Source organism: Zosterops lateralis, assembly GCF_965231275.1.
Source record: "Zosterops lateralis genome assembly, chromosome: 5".
Lineage (NCBI taxonomy): Eukaryota > Metazoa > Chordata > Aves > Passeriformes > Zosteropidae > Zosterops > Zosterops lateralis.
Genome location: NC_139766.1, coordinates 24,997,940 through 25,018,197, shown reverse-complemented (window position 1 = coordinate 25,018,197; position 20,258 = coordinate 24,997,940). Strand labels below are relative to the sequence as shown.

Sequence of the window (20,258 nt, the reverse complement as noted above, 5' to 3'; positions counted from 1 at the left end):
GCCGTGGTGTTCCCAGGGAGCATCCCACAGCAGTTCTGGGGCTCTGAGTGCTGGAAATACACCCTTACCCTCACCAATTTAACAGGTGATTTTACACATTGTTAAAAGTTTTTAGTGTCTAACAGGTCAGCTAATGAGTGCTCCACCAAGACCTTCATAAATACCTACTTAAGGAGGAATATAGATTACTCAGTTGTAATATATGGAACAATATTTGTTCATTTTCTTCAGTTTTCCTTGAAGGCTCCTACCCTTCTCTGCCCACTGTTGTTAGCTCTTGTTAAATGCTAGCCGTGATATTGACAGGTTGTGAGGTTTTTTCCTTCATGTGCATCTGTTCAAATATCAAATTTAGAACCTTATAAATAGCACTAAGCTCATCCCTGTTGAAGCAAGAGGATATTTTAGGTCTTCTCCAACATGTAAATTCAACAGACTGGAGTTTTCACCAAATATCTTAAAAAGTAAGTAACCTTAATTCCAATTTTTTTGGAAAATATTTATCTTTTCTGAACTCTGTTATACAGAGTTAACCATACCTGATTAAACAATTATTTCATTCTGTATAGTGACAGCAAAGGACGTTAAATACTTACTGGAACTGAAGTATTGAAGTAGAGCTACCAACTAAAGTTTCTTCAAACATGCTCCGTGTGAAATCTTCATTGAACGAATGCCTAAGTGGTGTGCAATTCAAAATAAAGGCACAGTAAATGGCTTGGTACAATTAATTTCTATTAATTCATATTCAAAATGTAAAAATTGTTTCTCTTCTAAATTTGGATAACCTACACAACTGATCAGCAATTAAGAAAATAATATAAGAGAAATTTCTACTTTGAACTCTAAGTAAAATCTGGAAATAGGTCCCGAAAGATTAGTCTGATCACGGGAAAAAAATCAGAAACTCTAATTTGCAGCATTTCAAGGTCCCTGATGAAATACTAATCTTTATCACTTTTATCTTACAAAGAGATTTGCAAAGATCTTTCCAATAAGTAGAGTATGCTTGATAAATATTGATATAACTCTAAGAATAACTGCGAGGTCCAACTGCATATTTTGCCAATGGCATTTGGAAAGTTGGAAATGAGGACAAAAGTTTAAAAATGGGAAATATTATGCGAGATTAATATCTCACATGAAAATCTAAGTAAAGTGGATATGGCTATGGTTATCAGTCAGGTTATATAACTTCTCTGTGTGTTTTAAGGGTTTAACTACCCAAGTGGTAAGTTTTAAGGGTTTTAAGGGTTTAACTACCTGAGCCAAGTGGTGAAACACACGCAGTAGGAAGGAAAGATACTCTTTAACATGTTTTCTTTCACCAAGGAATCATCCAATCATCAATCCAATTCAATCATCCAGTATGCTGTCTTTTACCAGTCATGTTGCTAGCCAGTAAGAATCTTTCTCTGCTACCACTGATGTGCCAGCTGTGCCCTTGAACAGAAATCACAGGTTTTGTGAACATGTCTGGCTTTTTTCTATTGTTTTATGAGAGCCAGATATAATATTGTAAAACATAAATAGCTAAAACTTTAATTTCTAAACAGTGAGATATGGTTACTATTTTTTTTATTGAAAGTAGGAAAATGAACTGTTTAAAACAATAGTTTATCGATACATTTCTTTCCAAAATGCATTATTTTTGGTCACAGTAACAAGAAAGGAAGTCTTGTACACCACTTTTAAATTATTATAGATTGTCATTTACAGTAACAGCAGATTAATTCTTCTTGTTTCAGGTAAAGGAAGTAAATGGTCTTTTTTTTTTTTCTCTTTCAAATTATCATGAGCTTCTACAGAAAGACTCTCTGGAGCTTGTGGCTTTACAGTTTGCGATTTTAATATAAGTTTAGGACAGTTCAAAATAGATTTTGACTTGTTGTAAGGGCTTTTTATTGATATTTGCAATAATTTTTCCACCCAGAATGTCAAATTTTGAGCAGTTTCACCTCGATTTTTACCAGTCTAATTATACCATAGAGGACCAGGAAGAAGGTTACAACAGCTATGGCTCAGATAAAAACCTCTGTGACAGGAGAAGGTAAGTGTGGGTGTTGTTTCAGCTTCCCTCTTCAACAGATGATGGTTGTAGGGGTGGCTTTGGGGCTTGCAGGGGCAGGAAAGAGGTTCAAGATATCATCTAGACTTTCAGAAAGGCAGGACATTTGTAAGTGAATTTTTCTTTTTAAAGGATCTGATTTTTGTGCTACTTTTATTAGTATAGGTGTTACAGGTTGGTTGTTTACCTGACAGGGCTAACCGAGCTTCATGTCATTAATGTGAAATTTAGGATGCGTATTACAGGAAATTCTTTAGGATCCTTCTGAGATTCGAGAAAAAATCTGAATGTGTGGTTCTTTCACTAGCAGTATGGATTTATGTGAGGGCTGACAGCAGACTGCTGGGCAGAAGGTCGGAATGCCTGACTGTGGCAGTGGGTGCGCGGGCTGCAGGGCTCTGGCAGGATGGCAAGGAGCTCTGCAGTGATGGAGAGCAGGGCACGGTCAGCAGCTCATTACCCACAGTGAGGATTGTACCCAGAAAACCCTCAGGTTCCCCAAACTGAAAACAGATACGTGTAGGTGGTACGTGGTGAGTAACTCTGAGAGGTTTCTTGTTGTAGTTACGAGTTTGGCTGTGCTTTGCTTCTTGTCCCAGGAGCCAGACAGAAAAGCAACCTGCAGGTGGGGCTTTTGTCCCACCAGACATGGTTCCGTCCCCTCAGAGCTACACGGGGCAGATTTTGCAGCCAGCGTACAGTCCCGACACCCCTTCTCAGCTTGGTTATACTGACGGCCTTGACGAGGAACCTCCTTTGCTAGAAGGTAAAACTAATCCCACAGACGACATGCGTGATTCCTGGGGGCGCCTCTAACTTTTCTGTTTTAGCTAGTGTAACTCACTGGGGAAACTGCAGCAGAGCTGCCAAGCCTCGCCAAACTCCTGGCCCCCAAACCTGCATTTATTTTCTCCTCCGAATTGTCCACGGATTGACCCAGCCTTGCGGCGCAGAGCAGGCACACCGTGCTACCGCTAGATGGCAGCACAGCAATAGCTTTGCATTCGCCTTGCCAAATTTGTTTCCTCTCGTGTTTATCCTGCATATATATTGGAAAATCTATGATTAATAAAGATGGATAATCATCTCTTTTTTTGCATATCTAGTAATAGATTTAGTATTTTGCAGATGCTAAGTCTCTTGTTTCAGTGGGAAAGGAATTGAGAAAGCTGCTTTCACTTTCAATTAGTTGATCATTTAACTATATGAGCAATGTCATTCTTTATGATGATTGACCATTCTAATGCTAGTGGCTGATTTTGTCGCTAGCAAAATACTTGTGCTACATTAGGGGAAAAAAAAAAAAAGAGAATTTGTCTGTAATTATTTCAGCATGATGTAAAACGAGCATATTTAGCCTGCTAGTTTGGCATACGAGAAGGCAGCTGGAATTTTTACTACCCAAAAGCAACTACTACTGCTTAAGGCCAGCAAGATCATTCTGTTTGATATAGATAACTGCTAGATCTCTACCTCTAAGACCTCCAACCATTTAACTCCCCATGTGGGAAGTTTTCACCCTGGGAAAAGGATGTTGTAATACTACTGCTTGTGATCTGCAAGGCTTCAGAGATATTCCTATCTGTGTACCACATAAATCTGACCAAAACCCCACATCTTAATGCAGAATGGCTTTTTATTTACAATATTTTGGTTGAGGTCAAGATGATAGAGAGGTGGAACAAGATAAAGACTTGAATTTCCAAACAGATCTAGCACATTGTCAGTCTCATTCCCTCTGGCAGCAAATCTGAACCTAACTTTGCCCTTACTGCAGAATCTCAGGGAAGAAGATTACTCGTGCAGGCCGAAGTGTTTCTCCAGAAGTTATAAGATAAAGCTTCGTCCGATCAAAGTTAATGGCAGGATTCCCATCACATTTAATGGGACAGAATTTTGTTCTGTTTTCAGGGATTTCACTAATTACTTTTTAAATCCAAATATTCCCCCTCCAAAAAAAAACAAACAAAAAAAAGCCCCCAAAAAACCCAAACAAAAAAAAAAAAAAACCAAAAAACCCAAAAAAACAACAACACCCACACAAAGAAAAAACCAAATCAACCCCACCAAAAAACCAAAAAAACCCAACCAAACAAATAAAACCCCACAAAAACCACACAACAAAAAAAACCCCACCCCAAACAAACAAACAAAATACCCCACCCAAACTTATAAAGCACCATAAAAAGTAGTGTGAACTTGCCTTGCAGGGACAAATGTAATTTTTAAGTGCTTTTGGCAGTGCAAGCTTAAGACACATTTCTTGTCAGATTTTCCAGAATTAAAGCATACGTATCTGTCCTCAGTGTTGCAGAGTATCTTAAATTCTGCAGTTACTGTTAATTAACGTGGTTTCCAACATCTAAGCTGGTGTGGCATGTGGCATTAGATACGTGTGTTTTAAATATAGGAAAAGCAAATAATAACTCAAAAATAATGAGGCCATTTTTTCTTTCATTGCCTAAAATCAGATTTAATAAATTAATATTCCAATTTAGTGTGAGAACTGACTCTCAAATATATCTCAGTATATAGCAGGGACATTATGTTCCTACTACAGAATATGTCATCCTACAATATTATATTCATCGAAGCATTTGTTTGTAGTTTTGTGGTTTCTAATGGGTTTTTGTAAAAGCATTTTCTTGTGAGAATTCACAAACTCCTGAAATTTCTTTTTGCAGAACTTGGGATCAATTTTGAGCATATATGGCAAAAAACATTAACAGTTCTAAACCCAATGAAGCCTGCAGATGGCAGCATTATGAATGAGACAGACCTCACCGGACCTATGGTTTTCTGTTTGGCCCTTGGAGCAACATTGCTGATGGTAGGATGTTGTAGAAATCTTCAGTGATTTGTTTTCTGACAAGCTCTTGCCTAGGTGATAATGAGTGTGAAGTTGCAGAAGATGTAGTACTGGCATAAAAAAAGTAATTTGCTGCCAGTTGTTCTGGGATTATGTATTAAAAATTCTTCCTACTTTGTAAGTACCTGCATAAAATTTGAATGTAATGTAAAGGTGACACAGATAAAGTGATGTATTGATTCCAGTGGAAAGAAGAGATCACACCATTTTTGGGGTGGGATTTAATATGAACAAAAGGGCAGATCTGCGCCATATATAATCTGGAGAGGCTCTGAACAGGCTTTAAAGGAGGGAATAAAAAGGAATAGCAGGCTAGCCCTGTGTTCCTAACACTCTTGTTTACTTTTTTGAAATTAGCTTCTTTCAATGTTATTTTAGAGAGTGAAGAGACACATAGACTTAAAAAAAAATCTTTACACAACTGGAATAATTAGAGAAAAGAGATGGAAACAGTCTTTTTCCCCGCACCCCCTTAAATTTGCAATACCTTCCTATAAATGTTGCTAGTACTTTCTTATTTTGTATTCTTTGTTCCATGTTGTCTGCTTAACAAAATATAATAGCCTGTATTTGACCTCCTTCTTCTTTATGAACATAGCTTTCCTTCAGGAGGAAAGTTTAACAGGGTTGTACAGAGCTCCAAATTCATCCATATATCACTGGCAACAGGGGCTCTCCAGTGTTGCTGAAGTACAGCTCTGACTGCCGACAGCAATTCATCAGACAGAGATAAGGTGGGACCATTCTGGGAAGGGCTTTACTGCCCTGCAACTGAGGTGAGAGGAAAGGGGCTCTAATTCTCCATTTCCTCTGTGACAAATAGTGCTGAATCAGAAGATTTTTGAAAGATCTTACTCAATTTTTAATGTCAGTGCAGTACCTTGAATGTGCAAACTGCAATATAAATGGCAAGTAGTATTATTATTTATGTTCCTATAAAAATAAAAATCTTTTAAAAGGGTGGAAGGAGCAGAAGGAGAGGGAATAAAAGGAAAAGAAGGTGGCAAGCTAGAGAAGACAGTCTATTTTCCACCTGGAGAAATAAATGTATGAGGGAAGTAAGAAGAGAAAGTTGAATTAATTATAATCAATAAAATGAAAGGAAAGCCAAAAGAAAGAATGGTAAAAATGTTTCCTGTTGATTTTTCTCCCTGAGAAACAGGGAGAAAACAATTATAACGAATAATAAACTCTTATTATTGAAATAAATTACTTTAATTATCATACGTTTTCTGAGATATTACACATTTTAGATGTCATTAGAAAACCAAGTATTTTCAATGCTCCAGTTTTAGAGCAGCAGAACACCTCTGATACAATCCAGAGATTTTGCTCATAACTTCACTGCAGTAAGTCTATGGGTTTATCTTAGAAATTCAGGCTACCATTTTATCTCAGATGTATTTAAATAATGTGTCTCTTCAGCTGTGTAAACTATGATATCCTTCTCTACTTAAATAAGTATCTTCTGAAAGTACCAAGAACATAATTTGGTTGAGAGCTTGTTTCTAAAAATAATGTATACATTTTCTTTAGTTTCAGCCTTTTAGCTATGGAAAATTATGCAAAGATATTCTTCAAAGGGTAGCAGTTCTTTCAGAGAAAAAGAGGAAAGGGCTGCTAGGCTGGCAGCAGGACTTGTTCTTCCTCATGTTAGTATAAAACAGGGCAGCTCTATAGATAGAGAAACAATGGCAGAACAAAATTTAGCAGAAGCCCAAGTCTCACCTACTTTGCATTTTACACTGTCATTTGTATGAAATCAGACTTCCTCATCCACTTCAGCTAAAGGTAGTGGTACTCACTCCAAGCAGGTGCAAACAAGAATGCAAAGTCTGATTTTCTCCTAACCTTGCTCCTTCTGCAGGACAAATTTAGCTCTTTCCATTCATCAAAGCCTGTCAGACTAATCAAGCCTGATTCTGGTTTTTACTTTCAACGCTGTGAACTGGAAGTATTCCTGTGTGTGTGAGTCAATATATTTACATATGTTAAGTAAGACTTAAAATCAGAACCAACGTGTTCAGCTGCCTTTTTTCTTCTTCTTCTTCTCTCGTATCCTTGCACCACAAATCCAATATTTCACCAACCATAATTCTCAGCTAGCTGCTGGTGCTAGTTCCCCCTTTATCTCTGGCTCAGGAATTTTTTAATCTTAAACTAAGCTAATAAAGAAATAGTGCTGTAGAACAGTTAAATACACTGAAACAGTCTAAAATATAGCTTGTAGTTGATGCATCTGTTTTGAGACAGAACTTTACTTAGTTGGTACATAGCAAAGGCTGCCCCAAACCATTATGGATGTTAAACTTAATACATATCCTTAATGATAGAAATTCTAGTTGGTAATCATCTGAGATAGTCTTGCTGTCCCACACTATCTCTAGCTATCATTAATTTTATTTGTTCAAGCAATTTTTTCCTGATTATTTTATACCACTACTATGCAAATGCCAGCAAAAGAAGTCTGTACTTAAATAGGAAGATTTCTTATCCTGTTATTTCAGGAATAGATTATTCTTTATGGTAGAAGACAGTAATGGGGAAAAGGCCAGAATGCTGGAAGGATATAGGCAACCTGACTGTACCTGGCGCAACCTTGGGGATGGGGACCAGAGGAGAGCTCAGCAGTGAGCCAGGTCAGTCTGCAGCAAGATAATGTTGCTGATGTAAAGTCAGGCCTTACTCACTCAGGTTGCCTTTCACATTCATGCACTGCTCTCCAATGAGAGTTGGTGAGTTGCCACCAACCTGCAGCATCAGGACTTTCAAGCTGTGTTATCACTAGGTGAGGCCATCCCTGTAGTGTTGCTTTATGTCTGTCCAACTGAAATACTGCTGGCATCCACTGATCAATTTCAACATGCACAGATACAGGAAGAGAGGGCAGAGATGGGTCCTCAAAGGTGATTTGCCCCAGATTTCATTAAAATGTATGGATAAGTAAAGTCAGAGGTGTTCTCAATCCTCCTTAGCCCTCATGGGAGATAAACTAGCAAGTATCACAAAACATGGTAAAAGCTTCAACAAAATTTCTGTCTAATCCCAAAAAACAGAGTCCAACCGTAAGCTCCAACATTATTAGGAAACTGAGACTATCTATTAGTTTTGAGTCTTATGTGGTTTATCATATGAAATATATATATTTATATAATATAGTGTGTATGCAACATATAGATTCTGTGTGTGTGTGTGTGTATGAACAAACACACTTGTGTTTTATGCATGTACATATACCTTATTATGTATCATGAAGGTGATGCATAGTCGCCCCTCATTTGAGAAGTTTACTCCATGATTCTGAGTTAATGGTCAAGTTCCAGGTCTGAAATTTCTCCTTCACGGGTGCATTTTACAATTAGGATACAAAGTTCCAAGAAAAAAAAACCAGGTTTCTGATTTATGAATGTTTTTCTGATGTACAGATGTGAAATGACAGTATTGCATAGCCAAAATTCAGTATTTAATTTGTTAGGAGCTCGAAGAGAGACAAAAACATATTTAAGTCTTTTGTGACTGTTTATTTTGGGGAGTGAACAATGCCCTTATGCCTGGAGGTGATCCTTCAAAATGATGGCAGGAGATGAAGGAATTGGTGGTGCTGTGGCCACAGTTGCCTGTTTTACTAGCTTTGTGTATAAATTAGAAAACATCAAGCTCCAGGCTGCCAGGCTGGTACCTTTCATAGGCAATAAATTCAAACAAAGGAATAAAACCTAGAAGGAAAAAAATGTGGGATTTTTTTTATTCATTAGAACAAAAAAAGAACACAAGCTGACAGTTACTACTGAGTTTTATGTTGAAATGAACATGTTGCATTGGTCTATGCACAGAGATGTTTTTTTCTCATAGTAGTCATGAGGAAGAACAGTCACATTTGCCCTGAAAACCACCATAATTTAAACAAATTTTTCCAGATTTTTTGCAGACCTGCTTAAAGCTGAAGGTTTGTAATAAAATGTGAAGCATATCAGGTAATCTGGGTCATCATATTACTTAGGACACTCTTTTACAACCCCATATACACTTATTGAAAAGATATTTCCTGAGCCTAAACTGATTTTTAATGACTAAAATATTCTTTCCATAATGTCTTCTTAGTTTGTTGCCTGTTAAACTTTCCCAAGTCTCCCAACCAATTCCAGTTGTGTTCAGAGCCCAATGACAGTAAGACTTAAAAGTTACCAACAAGCACATTTGTCAATTGCTCCTTGGAATTATTTTTATGCAAAAATCACCCAAAAGTATCATCTGTGGTTCACAACTGAACTGAGGTAGGTGAAGCAGAGAGAATGTCGATAACAAGAAATAAACCTAAACCTAAATCTGTCTTCTGCTAGCACTTCGTGATCATTGCTCACTTCCTGTCACCTCATGCTTCCTTGTATTTATTCCAGGCAGGAAAAGTTCATTTTGGCTACGTGTATGGGATGAGTGCCATCGGGTGCCTGGCCATGCACGCCCTGCTGAACCTGATGAGCACCTCGGGAGTCTCGCACGGCTGCGTTGCAAGTGTCCTGGGCTACTGCCTGCTGCCCATGGTCATCCTGTCCTCTTCTGCAGTTGTCTTCTCACTACAGTAAGTACCACTCTATGGCAACAGGAGTCCTATGAAGGACAGTAAGTCAGTTGACTGGTTGTGCAAAACATTTTATAAATGGTCACATAGTAAATTTTGGCTTCTGAAACTGTAACACCATTTTGTTTGTATGTATAGGTGGAAATAGACAAAACTGGACTGTATTTGAGAGGGCTGGCATACATTAATTTGATTCAAGACTTTAATTCCAGTGCTCTACACTTGGACTGAGAGTGCTGTTGATTTTTGCAGCAGCCTCAGTTGTGACTTTTGTTTTACAGAGGCAACAGTGGCCAAACTCAGGTATCAATTTGGAAAGCAACTGCTAAACTTTGGGTTGATACAGCTGGTTCTCTTGTTTCTTTTTTGTTCATAGCATCAGGCCCTCCTATCTTTATGTTTCTTTTCCTACTGACTTCTATGGTACAGATTGAAATAGCCAAGTAACCCTTAATGATGTGGAGAATCAGGACAAGTGTTTAAGATACAGTAGACTTGTATATTTTGAGGTATAGTTCTGGTGCAATTGCACCACTGAAAATAACTGAATACTGTGAAAAACCAAATGTGTAGTGGTGTATTTATCTGTGCATATGTAGGGGGTTGTTCAGTCATATTCTCTGAATAGGAAACGTTTTTGGCAAACCTCTCATTCCTCCTCATTCAGTAAGCTCTTTGAGACACAGTGTTTATCTCCCTGTTCACACACAGCAAAGTACAAGCAAGTTCCAGATCTTGCCTGAAGGCCCTGAGCAGTGCTTTTACCTATTGTTGACATGTTATTAATGATGCTTTCTCTCCTTAGTCTTTTTTGTTCTCTCATATTTTAAACTCTCCAATCTGTAACATATGGAACCTAGCAGCTGATGAACGAGAAAATGCCCCTGTTTGTTTTCTTTGGAAAAACATAATTCTTCCATATAGATAGATAGATAGATAGATAGATAGATAGATAGATAGATAGATAGATAGGGTTTCTTAAAAGGAAATCATGTGGTGGAATGAAGTTTTGACAAAATTCTTATTGCATGTTTCTGTGAAGCTATGATGGCTTAGCCTGACCGTATTCCATGTATTAAAGTGTTTCTGAGCTGTCCTTGATAAGATGGATGATAGTGACACTGAAGGAGCTGCTTATTCTTTGTTCTTCTACACTTCCCATATTTTTTTGATTAACCTGTTTAATAATCCAGCCTAATAAAATGTGCAGATACATAATCATGAGACAGATGGATGAATTCCAAACCAGCTGTTACTACTGCGCAGGGTACGGTTTTCTGTTACATGGAATTCTCAAGCATACACTACACATTTGTAAAATGCTGTGAATTTACAGAAAGCACATCTTTTGAAAATCTATAAATGCTAAAATGTGATAGATTTACAAAATTGAACTGGTGTTTTTAAAATGAATTGATAACTTTAAGTACCTATTGACAGGGATCTGCAGTCCTTTTTCATTTGGTATATGAAACTTCTTGAACACAGAAAGTACCAAGGTTAATTATTGCAAACATGCTATTAAAAATGTGGCAACTTTTAAATCCAACATACATTTTATTTTTTTAAATTAATTTTTAAATTATAAAAGAAAGAGCAATACATTCACAATTTAAAAAAATATTTATGAAAAACATTACTTCTCTTTCAAAGTTCAAAGAAATAATCTGAAATTTTTTCACTAAAAATATACATAAGATAATGCACTTATCTATGGCAAAGATACATAGTAATCTAATGATTTTCAATTACCATGATTATCTATTTCCCTGTAACTAAATAAAGCAAAATATGGGACATTTGGGCTACTGAATAGTACCAAGGAGAAAATCAGTTCTCTTACTCAAATTTGCATGGAACTAGATTTGTTTGTGCCCATCTATGCTGTTATCATGTGTGAGCCTAAGTTTATTAGGCCATCTTTCTGGGAGAAACTTCAATAGACTTTTTTCCTGCAGAAAGCAACAATTCTTTAATATGAAATTACCAAATAGGGTGGTAAAGCTACTTCCTTAACTAAAGAGTGAAGGAAATGAATGTAAGCATGAAGGAAGAAATTCTTAGACCCAGGTGAATCAAAGGACTCATTTGGTGACAGCATCTGCAGGATGTGAGAGAAAGAGAAGTGGAAAGGGTCCGCTCACGTGTCCCTTCATCTCAAACTTACACCAATACAGCCTCAATCCTCTTGGTCACTGTAAGCATGACATGTGCTTTTTGCCCTTCTCCCAGGCTAGAGGATTTGACCCTCATGGACATGCCAGACACAAAGCTCTCTGCCAAACCATTCTTTTTAGCAGTAACACATCGTTAGATGGAAGACTGAATTTGTAAGTGCACAGCGATTCCTATTTTATGCCACCTTTCCATCCTGCTCTCTGCCAGTCGTGAAACAAACCATGAGAGGCCGTTGGACTTCAGTGCAAGGCAGAGCAGCCACAGCTCTGAGTTTTGCCACATCGTGATAGCCCCCTAAAGAGTCATTATGTTAGCTGAAAATTGTCATTGCACAGTATGTTCCTATTGCATCCCATGCCTCTGCCAGCATGGGCACCTGCTCAAAGAGCCATCCATACCAGCTCTGAATTTCTGGGTCTGTTTAGGTGAGCAACTTAGCATCTCTTCTTGGAGGAGAGGCCAGGAATTTGCTTTGCAAAGCCCAGTAGATTTTCCTAAATATCACTATATAGGTTTAAATAACACTTAAATTTAAAATATTAAATCACATGGTCTATAATGTTTTATTTTTAACTTGTTGAAGTTGCAATGTGGTGCTGAGTCACCATAAAATCACTTCTTTCCTTCCTCCCTTAAAGGCCCAAGAGCTGACCCAAGTACCTTATCGGCCTGGTGACTGGATTGCTAAGAAATCAACTATTTTATGTGATGGAAATGCATTAAGTAAACTAAGTCAATTATATGAGGACAGCTTTATTTATCATGGTTTAGATGCAATAATTATATTAGTAGAGATAATATCTGATAAAAGGACTACCTGAGTATGTATGCATAGTCTGTTTTTCCCTTCTGCTTCTATTATGCTGGTGCTTTGGAAGAGTGGGGCACCAGGAAGGCCTTTAGGAAGTGGCAGAGGTTTATTCTTTCTCAAAGTCCTTGAGACTGACACAGCAAAAAGTGTGTAAAGTACTATCTTATTATGTACTTCAGCAGTGTATTATGCACATGATCTCATGCATTTTACAGAAGCAGGCTGCAAATGGAGTGCAAATAAAGCATATGTGAAACATTATTTATTGGCAAGATTTTGTTCCCACAGGGTTTAATAGTAAGCCCTCTATAATCTGCAGGAGTATTTCAGTGGGCTTTTAACTGTAGTCCCGTAATCATCAGTTCTCCAGGCCTCCCTGCTCTTGAAAGGGAGTACAGTATAACTTCAAAAGGGCTCAGCTGTCACTAAGAAGTAAGGTGGAAAGCCACAGTCCTTTCAGTGTTCAGAGAAGGATGCCAAGACAAGCAAAATATTTTCCTTGGTGGTTCTTTTCTTGCTCCTTACTTTATGCTCAGTGTGCTCCCTTTTTTAAAAGGCCAGTCAAGCTTTTTCCTGGGAGACCTTTTTGCCCATCCAGCTGGTGTGAGTCTTTCAGAGCCTCTCTGAGTATCTAAGGCACTGTTAAAATCTGTTCTCTCTGTTACAAAAATGCAACTCCTCCAGATCATCAGATAGGTCTGTAGTGTCGTTTTAGAACCTAGCAATTCCTGTAAGATGATTTTGGCTAAAATAGGAACTTGGCTAAAAGTAATATTAAGCTTTAGCAGCTGCATCTGCTGGAGACCCAGAAGATTTATTTGTAAATATATAGTCCTTTTAGCAATAGTTCTGATGAAGCTTTTATCCATGCTGAACATATTACTTTTTGGTTTATGGTTACAATTTTAATTTGCTTTCATGCTTGACTTTCATTAGTTCAGTTAGTTCTAGTTTTTGGTTCTTCCATTGGGTGTTACCTATCAAAGACATGGTGCCAGACATGAACTTGGGTTTGGTAAGATTTGATGTTACATTTAATAAGAGGTGGATTCCGTCACATTTCTTTTGTGTTTTTTGTTTTCTCCTAGGGGGATCCCAGGAACTGTGCTAGCTCTGTTTATTATTGGATGGTGCAGTTTATCAGCCTCCAAAATTTTTACGTCTGCATTGGCTATGGAAGGACAGCAGCTCCTGATTGCATACCCATGTGCTTTACTTTATGGACTTTTTGCACTTCTAACAGTTTTCTGATAGTCTTCTTACAGTCTGTTTATCATTGTTGGAGGGACAAGGGCTTATTTACTTATTTTCAGATTGCCTAGAGTTGTGTTAAGTTCCATTAACAAAATTAGATTCGATGACTCACTGTTTTTTTTTCTAATGGCTGATAATGAAATAAAAAAATCAAGCTAACAGGTAGATGGCCTTAAAATAATGGTGTTTTGACAGTCTTGCAGCTTAAAGAAAAGAAATTGTATTGAGAAGGCAGTAAAAGTGAAAAAAAAGAAATAAATGATAATTAAAATAAAAAATCCTGTCCTGAGTATTTATATTATAATACATATGCTTGAGAGTAACTAGGAGGCAATTATGTAAATATTTAATGGACATAGTAAATCAAGTGAAAATGCATATTTATTTGTTAAAAAAAAAAAACAGCTTGCCATCTCATATAATTACTAATTAATATCCAGAATTTATATTTTTGGGTTTGGGATTTTTTTGTGACAGAAGACTGAATGACCCTCTTTTGTGACATTGAAGAATTGACTCTGATACAGCAGAGGGAACCTAGAAATGATGTCTTGTTTTTTCTTTTTTCTTTTTTTTTTAAGAGGTGGTGGTGTCCAAAACACCATTGTACTGTTTTTAATGCACAGTAATGTTATATTTTAAAATTTTCACTAAAACACTGCCTGCTGTAACTGCAGGAAAGCACCACACAAAGTAAAGGCAATCCATAAAAATGTATCCTGAAAGACAGAATTGTATTTGAACAGGCAAAACAAAAATCTCCATAATTTTATCTGCCCCTCAAAAATCTCTTAGATTTTTTTTTTATTTTTAGGGGAACCAAACATTTATATAATGGAAATAAAGGACAGAATGTACAAGATGATATTATAAAATATAATATTAGAAATACTGAGCCATCAAGAGGAATTGGAGATGGGTGCAGTCACAACAAGAAAAAGTCTAAGTCTGAAGTAGAAGAGAAAATGAAGGTAGATGCAGAACGAGCTAGGAAAAGTAAATAGATCAAATAAATGGAAAATTGAGGGAAATAAATGGTAGTAGATTGTTTCTTATAATGAAGTGTCTTATGGTGTCTGTCTTTTTGATGCGTATTCTTATGATTTTGATTATCCTCGATTGATTGTTTTGAACTCTTTGGTGAATTGTTTACAAAATAATTTCTTCCTAGACAGAGGGCCAGTGATTCTGGGACAGAGGGTCCTGATGCTGCAAGTACATTGGCAGAAGCTTAATATGGCAAAGCTGCTCAAGGATACATAAAAGTAATTGTATTCCTAATCCTTTTCAGGTCAGAGGTAAATTAGATGACCAGTTTGTCCTCAAGTTAGTGACTCTCTTTCTGAATTGCAAGAGCCTTTGGTAAAAATATCTCCCATTGCTGTCATATTTGGGGTTTTTTTAAGAACTCTAATGCAAGCCATTCTGGAATTCATTTTACTGAATTCCAGTGGAACTAGTTCAGAGTAGAGGTCATGAGGAGTAAACAAAAGGTAACATATACTTAGCTAATTCCTTAAAAAATCACAACTCATTTATGGAAAAAAAAAAAATTCTGCATTTATCCATTTCTTTACTGCAAGGCTATGCAAATGGGAACAGAGAGGCCAAATTGGAGGCATGACCCTGGAGCAGATTGTGGCTATAACTAGGCAGGATCTAGTTGCATGTAAGCAGGAATTGTGTGAATTTGGAAGATCAGCAATTGTAAACATGACAAATTTGGCCCTGCTGTATCAGGGAATAAATCTGACAGTAATAAGGCACAGATAAACATGTCAAGTGACTGCAGGGTATGGATATAAAGATCAGGCACTTTGATTTACCATATGTTAATGGCATTCTCATGTCTGAATGGGGACAGATTCATATGGTCGCACTAGTTGTAGAGTTGAGAAAAGATGGTTTAGAAACATTTAGATCCATTTTTGTCATACACTTCCCATTATCATTCATACTGTCTAAAACAAGTATAAAATAGCTCTATTCTGCAGCACTTTATGTTCGTTTTCATACTGATCTGCGTGACAGGAGAAGCAGTGAATTGAGTCATCAATTTCTCTTTTGATGTCATAGACAAGTCAAACTATTTATGGGAAAAATGAACACCTTGAAATTTTGCCACAACATTTGCAAAGCAAATGGTAGTCTAATTATAGTTTTATGTTTATTATCTTAGAATTTGTAACTTCTTTCTTTTCTTCACTGAGACACATCTTCATAACTTTGAATGCTAAGATCTTAATTCCAGTAACTTCCCTTGCTTTACTGTTTTTCTGTGCCAATTTCCTTTTAACTGTTCCCAAGGGATTTCCAGTAAGTGGTACATGCTGGTGCTGTGCTCCCATATGGTGTCCTTCAGGAGTCTCTATGCTGACTGGGAGGGTTTAACTGTCTTAGATGTCCTCCTACTTCTTTGAAATAAGATTCCTCATTATTACCCAGCTCTCCTTTCTGAAGGTCAGCATAGCCATGGTGATCGTTTTGACCATGTTAGTCTTGTGTGTACTTCCTAAATCTAAAAATATTATGGTCACTATCACAAACTGTTAGTTCATCAAAAAATAAATGTAATTTTGATCTAAGATCACTTTAAAACATGTATATTTAGTAATAAGCTCTTGTTCTGACTTTCTGGACAGACTTTCCCAACACCATCTAGTTTTCTTGAATTTTCTCTTGCTTGGGCCCTCATATTTAATTGCCTCCTCTTTTTCCATGATATTTTAAATACAAGGTTGACAAACTGTTGCTTTCAACTTGGAAAAGAGAGGATTACAAAATAGTAATGGTCACATACTGATTTTTAATTCAGGCTTCCCATCCCAAAGAGTTAAAAAAAATCATGAGACTTACCAATAACTTTCAGAAAATAAAGGGAAAAATAATTTGGTTTTGGAGAATGACGTTTTCTAATCTGTCTTTGGTTTCTTGTTCTTCATTTCATGCACATTAAATATTCTGAATGTGCATTCACACACAAAAATGGGCATTTACATAGGCCCTTTCTTTTAATTCAAAGGATGATATAAGTGTTGGATGCAGGCAGTATGGCACAGGTGTAGGAGAAAAAGTGTTTGCCTGCCTTGCACTGCACTTCTTGTATGCTAGGCATACTCAAGGTCATCCACAGAAAAAAGCATGCAGCATTCTGCTGTAATATAAACATTTTGCTGTTCTATTGCAACTAAATGCAGGGGGGTATGAAAGTGAACTTATTCCAGGTGAGAGGAAACTATAGCATATGGCTGACTGTGCAAGGGCAATAAAATAGTTTTATATCTGACTAGCAGCTGCTGACAAAATGTCAGGTTGCATCCGGAGACCTCCTCTCTCTGGCCACTTCTGTAGTACCAAAGTTCCTCTCTTTATCAAAAATCATTTTGTCACATGTCATCTCTAATAGGGTATAATATGACCTTGAATGGTTTAACTGTTGGTAAGCTGAATTGAGGGCAGAAAGCTGCTGACACATTGAATTGGGAACGTGTTGTGCTTCTTGTTGAAAAGTTCCATTAGCAAAGGGTAATATTTTTCCAGTGTTTTTAGCTTACAAGCCACAGAAGGCTTATTTACAAAACAGTGACCTCATTTCATGACTGTGTTGTTTATGTCATTTGAGAATGAGAAAAGACAGCTCTGTGTCTTGACTCAGACCTCTCTTGCCACCATTTCATTTCAGTGCCTTGCTAAAGAGCCATCTTCACATATTGGCATTTTCTGTTCACTGAATGATCTTAAGTGAATTTTACAGTAAGGCTGAATTACTCATCTTTATTTCTATCAACCATCGATATAAAAGAAGCAAGAATTCAAGAAACTGTGCCAGTTTTAAAGTTCCTTTTCCCCCCTTATTTTCAAGAGCGTATTTAGTGGTCAGACCATTGTGGGCTTCTTCATGCCTGGCAGAAAATAATACATGAAGTACAAAAGAATATATAATATCCACATACATATGTAAAAATAGAGATATGCATATATATGATAGGGTGCAAGACACTGGAGCTGCAACAAGTTATGAACAGTAGATTTCCACTTTTCAGGGCGTTGTATCAACCATCTGTTGAACTCAGGCTGTGAGATGATGTATATCCTTCCAAAGAAACAGCAATTGCAGCATTTGATAAGCCCTGTGGGGAATCACTGCACGTAATGACAAAGCTCATGGTGACAGAATGCATTTACTGGCTAATGTATTTCCTGAAAGATAACAAAAGGCTACTGCATCAGCAAGTAATGGGTTACTGAAGCATGATGGCTAAAAAAATCAACTGCATAATTAATGTCAACCTGCCTAGATCATTGAAATAAGAAATTGATCTCTACCTGTGTTGCTATCACTCAGGGATATGAGTTCCTTTCCAAAATCTACTCTCTATCCAAATTTCACTGATTCATGTTGTGTTAGCCTCTTGCCTGTTTATTCTAAGCAAACTATGCTATGTGCTATGAGCAGTACCCCTTCTGTAGCTGTTGGCCTTGTCTTGTCTTCTTAAACAGTCTCATCTCCTCAACGTTCCTGATGGTGCATTCTTAGGAGAGGTCACAGCAAACGCAAGGGCTGTGTTTTAGTTGTTTGCCAAGTGCTTTTGAAAGAATAACATCTGCGACAATGACAATACATTTGCTGTGATTACCAAGCACATTTATTAGACTTATGGTCGCATCATTAGCTTAAAGCTGCCCAGTGACCTTGGTGCTGCATCACTGAACTAGATGGACGATGCAATTCACAGTGATCTGCATACAGTTGCATAATGAAGACCTTGGCCAACATGTACTCTCTGCTCTGGTAACATTTCAGTTACAATTGCAAAAAAAAAAGAATCATTACCCTTCCTTTGCCAGGACATTAAGTGAAGTGGTAATGAGTGAGAAGAGGTCACAAAACACCAAACACTCATAGTTGTAAACATAACAGACCACGTGGGAAGCCACCACTTTGCAGAGATTTTTAAGAGCACAAAGTTCAGTCTATCCCAACAAAAGCCACTGAGGTCTGAGCTCAATGTCTATTTTGTTTGTTTTCCTGACAACCTCTTGACAAGCACTCCTGAGCTTGTGCGAAGTGCAAAAAAGCCACCAGGCTACCACAGGCAGTGTCCCAGAAGGCTGTTCGCCCACGTAAGATTCTGGGTATATACAGTGGTACCAATCAAGCATAAGAAGACCTCTCAATGTGTGGTTGCATAACGTAAACTCTGGCTACAATTTTATTCCTTTGATTATTTTCTAGTTTATTTAACCCTCATCTCTGGACATTGACTGGCCATAATTTGTCTAGCTCAAGCACTGGCAGCTTCTCATCTCAGCTTTAAATGCATAATATGGAGTTTTGCTGGGTTCTGGCTTTGCTCTTCAGCTTAGTAAATTGGTGGTTGTTCTCAATTCTGACCTGTAGCATCTCTTCTTGCTCTGTTTCTAAGCCAAAATTCTTCTTTCTGATATTTTATCTCCTGGTTTCTGGTTCCAAGTTCATGGTTTTAGTCATAATCTTTCTATTTAACAGTCTGCACCCTACATCCTTTGATGCTCCATCTACCTTCTAGAAAATACACTAAGAGGAAGAAAAAGTGCTAGTGAATAATGTGAAAATATTTTGGAAGTAAAATTAGCACTTAGCCATCGTTAGTCCTTTTTGTCTACACCTGACTCTGCAGTTGGGATATGTCATCTAATCAGTACTCTTGAGAGAGAAACTTCTAATAGCCTTTTTGAGTAAACAGAGTAATTTTAATGCAAATACCTTGTTGACACCTGAAATATGATCAGGGCCTTAGAGGTGATATACAACTGCATATCTTGATGACAAGAGTCCAGAAACAAATACCCTAACTTTTAAAGAGGCATAAAGTGAGCACTAGATTTTATCTGTCCATGTAGAACAATGGGATGGACATGCATTACTATTCCATCACTCTTCTAAACTGCAAACTGAGTGGAGGAAGAGCACTGTTGATGCACTGCAGAATGTGAAACAGTTTAGGCAGTTATTCCTTGTGAAAAGTAGTAATGACACTTGGCTCTTCAGAAGTAGGCATGCTAATGTGATCCGCTTTAAAGTGCACTTGTGCATTTTGCTTGGTGAGTCAATTTGCTGGAGGAAGATGATACTAAGTGACACTAATAACCACAAAAAGGATGAGTGCAGCATAAATTTGCTTGTATTTCAGACATTGTGCACATGGTGCATAGAGATCTGCAGAGTGTTGCAGAGTAGCAGCACTGTGATGTAGTTCACCTGCATAATGAGTACTGCTGAATAACTGTTGGCGCGGCATAGGAAACTCTTTGACTGAGATATGAGCATACCTAATTCTTCCTGCCTTATAAAAAGGAACACTTCTCAAAAGAGAAGATCACCCTGGAGATGTGAATTTCTGAGGGCAGACATTGAGGTGATATGTTTAATGGAGCACTTTGCAGTTTCCTTCACCACCATCCCTGCCTATATACTTAAATTCTCTTATTCCAGCGCACCAGTCTGATTTATTGCTTG

The 20,258-nt window shown here is 37.4% G+C and overlaps 1 protein-coding gene across 2 annotated transcripts; it reads left to right on the top strand.

Moving 5' to 3' along the window:
• The first annotated feature begins 371 nt into the window (after positions 1 to 371).
• Positions 372 to 14,594, top strand: YIPF7 (Yip1 domain family member 7). 2 transcript variants are annotated; one of them, XM_083860720.1, is made up of 7 exons: positions 372 to 464; positions 1,934 to 2,050; positions 2,668 to 2,834; positions 4,753 to 4,898; positions 9,335 to 9,516; positions 11,749 to 11,846; positions 13,594 to 13,691. In XM_083860720.1, the coding sequence occupies exons 2-6, from the start codon at positions 1,935 to 1,937 to the stop codon at positions 11,828 to 11,830; spliced, it is 693 nt and encodes a 230-aa protein (XP_083716846.1). In that variant the 5' UTR covers positions 372 to 464; position 1,934; the 3' UTR covers positions 11,831 to 11,846; positions 13,594 to 13,691. The 2 variants fall into 2 exon arrangements, with proteins under 2 accessions (XP_083716846.1, XP_083716845.1); XM_083860719.1 differs by lacking the exon at positions 11,749 to 11,846 and having other exon boundaries at positions 13,594 to 14,594.
• The last annotated feature ends 5,664 nt before the right edge of the window (positions 14,595 to 20,258 follow it).